This window comes from Rhagoletis zephyria, unplaced genomic scaffold (genome assembly GCF_001687245.7).
Source record: "Rhagoletis zephyria isolate East Lansing unplaced genomic scaffold, Rhagoletis_zephyria_1.1 Rzeph_scaffold_02702, whole genome shotgun sequence".
NCBI classification, from domain to species: Eukaryota; Metazoa; Arthropoda; class Insecta; order Diptera; family Tephritidae; genus Rhagoletis; species Rhagoletis zephyria.
In genome coordinates this window covers 67,433-73,592 of record NW_016159786.1, presented here as the reverse complement: position 1 = coordinate 73,592, position 6,160 = coordinate 67,433, and the positions used below count along the sequence as shown (strand labels likewise).

The 6,160-nt window shown below is 30.4% G+C and overlaps 1 protein-coding gene across 1 annotated transcript in view; it reads left to right on the top strand.

The window, feature by feature from the left end:
* The first annotated feature begins 4,412 nt into the window (after window positions 1-4,412).
* The window catches only part of LOC108367493 (ell-associated factor Eaf-like), a 21,286-nt gene continuing 19,538 nt past the window's right edge, over window positions 4,413-6,160 (top strand). The window contains exon 1 of the mRNA XM_017622115.1: window positions 4,413-4,523. Within this exon, the coding sequence (XP_017477604.1) occupies window positions 4,421-4,523 (103 nt within the window). The 5' untranslated portion in view covers window positions 4,413-4,420. The remainder of the gene's footprint in view (window positions 4,524-6,160) is intronic.

Below are 6,160 nucleotides of genomic sequence, written 5' to 3'. Positions count from 1 at the left end.
CGTTTGCAGGTGCAGAGTAATTTTTTTTTTCATTTTTTGCCCTACAATACCAGTAGATGTTGGCTTATTTTATTGTAGTGCTAGAATAGAGAATGCTGTCGATAGTAACTAATTTGTATACCCGCATTAGAAAATTTTCATTTTTATCCTTATGCGAAATATTTTGGTTGTATGTAGTTTTTTTGTTGCATGTTCCTGTGTAATTTTCATTTAATGACCCTTCACGGCCACGAGCCTGTAAGAAAATAATGACGGGTGCTACTGTAAATTATTAATGGCTAAATAAACACATTTTGAAGTGAAAATTTCTTTCTTCCACTTCTTTTATTTTTTTATTTTTATGTTGAAGCGGTAATTATTGAACCCTAAAATTCTCATAATTTATACGCAAACAAATTTAAAAGATACATTTTTTATTTCAATTTTTAAACTTTTTCAATTGTACTTTCTAGTTAACTTTAAAATAAAAAATAAATAAATTTTTATTAAATAAAAAACAAATTTTTAATATTTTTTTTCTTTTATGTTAAAAAAATTCGATTTTTTCTTTTAGTTTACCTTAAATCTTTTTTAAAAAAATATTATTTTGATAAAATTCCTTTAACATTTTTGCTAAATTTTTTACATTTTTTTTCAGAATTTTAACTACATTTATTTGATCTTTCTTTTTATTTTTTTTTTTTATTTTGTGTGCTTATAAAAATTATATGCAACAGTTTTATTGAGCTCAAGGCCGTATTAAATAAAAAATAATAATGTGTGCCTACATAAAAATCAATTCATTGATTTTTTATTTCTATTTTTAGTAATAATTTGTGTGCTAAAAACAAAGTTTATTTGTTTTGCTTTCCTTATATAAATTTATATTCAACAATTTTATTACGCTTGAGGCTGTTTTAATTAAAAATTCTGTAGAAAATCAATAGTAATTCTCATATGGTGCTCGTAGTTTGCATTGCGCACTTGGCTCACTGAGTAAGCCGGAGTCGTTGGTTCAAATCGCAGTTAACTCGATGAAGAAGTCTTATGAGGAGATGTGGTAATCTCTAAAATAGCAGCTATGGCTTGTACTATATCTCCAATTCATCTGACGACATTTTAATTATTGTTGTTTTTAATTCTTCCAATTTTTAAGTAAAAAAGTTAATATTTCCATTTTTTTTAAACTCTTTTTTCGATATTTCCTTATATTTGCCAAAGCAGTTTTTTCTAATAAATTTGGTAAATTTTGGCGACAAGCATTTTTTCAATAATAATATTTTTTTTTAATAAATATTTTATACATCGAGTTTACTAGCCGTCATTTTTTCTAAATTTCTAAGTGAAAAATAATAATTTGTAAAATTTTTTGTTGACTTTTGTATTTTTTCAATTATTTTTTGGTATATATATTTTTTAATTTTTCAATCAATTCTTTACTTAAAATTTAATACAACGAGTTTACTTACTGTGATTTCTTCTTCTTATTTTTATGTAAAAAATTATTTTAAAAATTCAGTGTTTAAAATTTTTAGTATTACCTTATCTTGTTTAAACAAATCGTGGTCTTATAGCCGGTTTCATCAGTAATTTAAATGGAAAATGATTTCTTATTTTCTGACAATTTCCCTTATGTGATATGTTAGGTACACAAATTTAAATTCTCTTTAAAAATTAAATTTTCGCTCATAGCCCTATTTTGTATAATTTATTCTTACCCTTCTACTTTTTGAATGAACTACATCAACTTAAGCCCCACTTTGCTCACTCAAACGCATATCGCTAATTTGTTTACATTTTATCAACAACATCTATTAATTGACATTTTACAGCAGTAATTTAATTTAATTTAATCTAATTTGCATAAATTAATTTTTGCGATTTGACACCGGCGACGACAGCGTGCTGAGCTGAGTAGTGCAGTAGTCAGAGCGTCCAAAGAGTACAAGCCTTCAAGCGTTGTGCTTATCACATTGCCAATTTTGATGCATAAAATTATACATACACACACACACACACAAACATACTTATACAATATAGTGCACATACACATACACACAATAGGCACCTCGCTGCTGTAAATGTTTTATGCATATGAACGACAATTAAGTTGTAATTTGCTTTTTTTAATTTGCGATAAGAGCCAGCACGACTGGCGCGGCGCAATCTAACCGCCATTCAAGCGACCGCTTACTTTTATGTTCGCGAAATGTTATGTTTTGTTTGTATGTAAGTACACATGTGTGTTATAAAATTTGCATGAAATTTACACAAATTTTCTTGTATATAATTTTTAATTTCACGCCGAAAATTTTCGCTCGCCCCCGCCCTATTCTTTAATTTGCGGCACAATTTGTTTACCAAATCGGAATATTTATGTAACTAAGTAACAAGTACAACAAAAGTATGATGGAAAATTAAACTTCTTAAAGCGCCGTTGCAAATGTAAAATAAAGTTTCGTGTGCGAATACCATTATCTTCACATGCGACCACAGGGCGTATGAGCAACATTTTACTGTGTGGTGTATTCAATAGTGTTTTGGTTGGCGTTGGGATCACCTGAAACAGAATGGGCAAGAGAGTTTGAAGGATTTTTTATTCTCGCGAAAGTCGCACAAGTCTTACAAAAAAAAGATTCCTTGCCAACTTTGTCGGTGAAAAGCTCTTTTGACAGAAAGCACTTGAGCATGTTCCAACAGTCGCAATGGCCAAATGAGCAAAGCACTCGCCTGCCGAGAGAGATCCAAGATTGAATTCTGGGTAGAGGATACTTTTGTCTTTTTAATTTATTTTTTTTTTTCAATTTTTAGATTTTATTGTTTTAAAAAGAAAAATTTGTATATGTATTTTTAAATTTCATTTAATTTTTAGAATCTTATTTAATTTTTTTCTTTGCTTAATTTAATTTTTAGATTTTATTGGTTTAGAATTTTAAAAATATTTTAAAATTAATTCAACGTTTAGAAATATTTTTTTTCATTTTTAATATTTTTTATTTTGTTAATATAATTTTGTTTAATTTTTAGATCCACCTATTGTTTTATAATTAAATTTTTTTTATTTTAACTAAATTTTATGAACTTACTTTTTCTTCTTTTAATTTAGCTTTTTTCTTTTTTAAATTTAATTTCCTTAAATTTTTTTTTAAGAAAAATAATTTTATTTTTTATTTCATTTATTTTTCAATAATTAATTTTCTCTTATTTTTAGCTTTTAATATTTTGACTATTTTTAATTTCATTTAATTTTTAGAAAACTTATTGCTAAACAAATATCGCAAAATCAAAATTTTTTCGAGACAACCTTTTGTCAGTGGAAAAATCGACCCCCGCACCACCTAACTGCTAAATTTTTTGGATTTATTTCTTTCCATTTAATATAGGTTCTAAATATGAAAAAGAAATCGGCCCAATAATAGGGGTTTCGCAAACCTCTCAACTATTGCGCCACCCAGCAGATTAGTTCAGCTTTCATACTGCAGTGTCACTGGGTTCTGAGCTTCGTTGGCAGTTTCAAATATCTAGCTCTTCGGGAAATTGGTTAAAAATTTATTGCAAGATGTGATTACACACAGGTGAAACTTATTAAAAGCTTGTACGTGAAGACAAAGAGCAGCTTGATTCCAAAAATGACAAAAATCTCCAAAAGAATATCAGCCGCGCCTAACAATATGCAACATTTAGTTACATTTCTCTCATACTGCCAACTTTAGCTAATAGTATGACTACGACTATGATCATAACTGCGACTATAACTCTGACTATGACTTTAACTATAACCATGACTATAACCATGGGGCGGATGAGTAATATTTTGCATGCTTTATCGGTGGTTGTAATAAATGTATTCGTCTATATATGTATGTATATTTAAGTGTGCGCATATTATAATCAAATTAAAAATTAAAATTAATTGTAATACAATATTTTCATGACTAACTACAAATTAACCACGTAAATCACATAGCTCATAAAATTAACCATCCCACAGCTTTCAAGAAATATTTTTAAACTAAAAATTTTTTTCTTTCTCTGTTTTTATATTCCCTGATGACGCATTTTTCTGCTACATTCTGCATAATTGGATGCGTGGAAATTATTTTGATTTCGCAACTGAACCAAAAAAAAACAAAACGAATATAAATAAATTGTATGCAATCAATAACCGCAATACATAACGCTAACGAAAAAACGACGACAACAACAACAACATGTGAAATGCAAAAAAAATATGAATTTTAACTACCACTATGTTGGGCTTTTACCGCAACAATTCCAATTGGTGGGCCGGCGGACATTACCTCTGACGCACCCCCACTGCCACACTTCTGCCTGCCCCATCATCTGCCGCATCCGTCATCGCTGCTATCATTGCCATCGTCATTGCGTGCCTGCGCACTCAAAACAAAAACAAATAATCATCCACACAGAACCACTGGAGATGAGCTATTTGCTTGGCATCGCTGGCGGCTGCTTGGCCGCGATACTGATTTTAATCTGCCTCTGTATTTATGCAGTGCGCAGCAAGAAATGCTGCTTCAAGGGTAAGTGTAGTTGAATGTACTCGTATGTACATTAGGGTGATCAAAAAAAAATTTTTTCCGAGATAGGTTTGGGGCACCTTCCGAAATTGTTCCTCTTGCCGAAAGAGGTGCTGTTGGCAAACTTTACGTTTCTAAGTACAAATTTAGAGGATGCTCATATTTTACTCTATGTAGAAGTTTTGTGTACATATATTAATAAAAAAATTGGTTAAGTAACCTAAGAATATTTCAAATTTAAATTATCTAATTATAAAGCTTTAGTTGTCATGGCAACAGTCGCTTTTTATAAATGGCACCAATATTTTTGCCAGTTTCATAGCGATCCAGTAGCGCATTTCAAGGTCATTGAGCACACTGCATTGGTAGCAGTAGAAAACTGAAAGTTGGTATAGATCTTACAAATATCAAACGGAAAAAACTGAGGATGTGGCCCGTTTTCTAAGATGCATTTTTTTCATTCAAAAATTTGACCACCCTAATGTATATATGTATGTGTGAGCGTGTCGGTGTTGCGAAATTCTTATAAATTTCAGGCGAGTGTATGTATGCAAATGTATAAATATTTTATAATTAATCGTATATGTACTTACCATACATTATAAATACATATTTAGTATCTTATGAGTGCGAGTTTATCTGAAAAGTTATTGCATGCTCACCACTATACATGCAAATGCTTACATTCGTGCATATGTATGTACATGTTTGTATTAATCTTTCTTAAATTTAAAAACATCTCATCTTACCGAAGATAAACGCCGATTTCGCGTATACACACTGATGTATGTGTGTGTGTGTGTGTGTGTTCTTTGTCCACAATTAATTAACATTTTTCGCTGCTTTATTTTTCCACTCACTCCTCAGTCGCTAGCAGATATTCATTCCAACCATCGACGAATTTCTGTTTGGCTCCTTTGCCACTTCCACTTTTTACTCATTTCCTGCTTTTCGCTTTCAAGTATTTCAAGCATTTTTAATTAAAATGCTTTCCTCTCATACACAAGTAGTGATCTTGTGTATGTTAGTGATGCATATATTCATGCATATCAACATAATTAATCATATGCATAAGTAACTGCAATTGCCAGTGATTTCCTTTGCGTACATTTTTTTACGTGGAATTATTACTTTCCTTTTACTAAAATTATCAATGTCCTACTTATGATATATGAAAAGCGTTAAAAATTTTATTACAAAAACTTGCCGACTTCAAGACGAATTTAATAAACTATTTTAGCCGAAAAATATAAATATACACCCCGTGTCAAAATTATAAGCGCACCCACACATTGACAAGTTTTAAAAATTTATTTATAGTAGCCAGCTGCAGCACATGCTATCCGATTAATTAAAAAGCACACTGGACCGCTTATTAGATGGCGTTTCTTTTTTTTTTTGAACTATGTAAATTTTAAATTTTGATTTCTTTCTGGCAGTCAGGTCACCAAAATAATATTTTAGTCGACCTTTGACTCCTTCAAATGCAAGTGGCTCTGCGGTATTTTAAACCTTTCCCAGGAGAGTGCTTGTTTGAGATACTTCACGCTCAGGTAGCAGGTAGGGTTGCCAACCATACTATAATATATAGTATTGTATTATTTTTGCGGACTGCGTACTATATACTGTTGGAAAAAAAA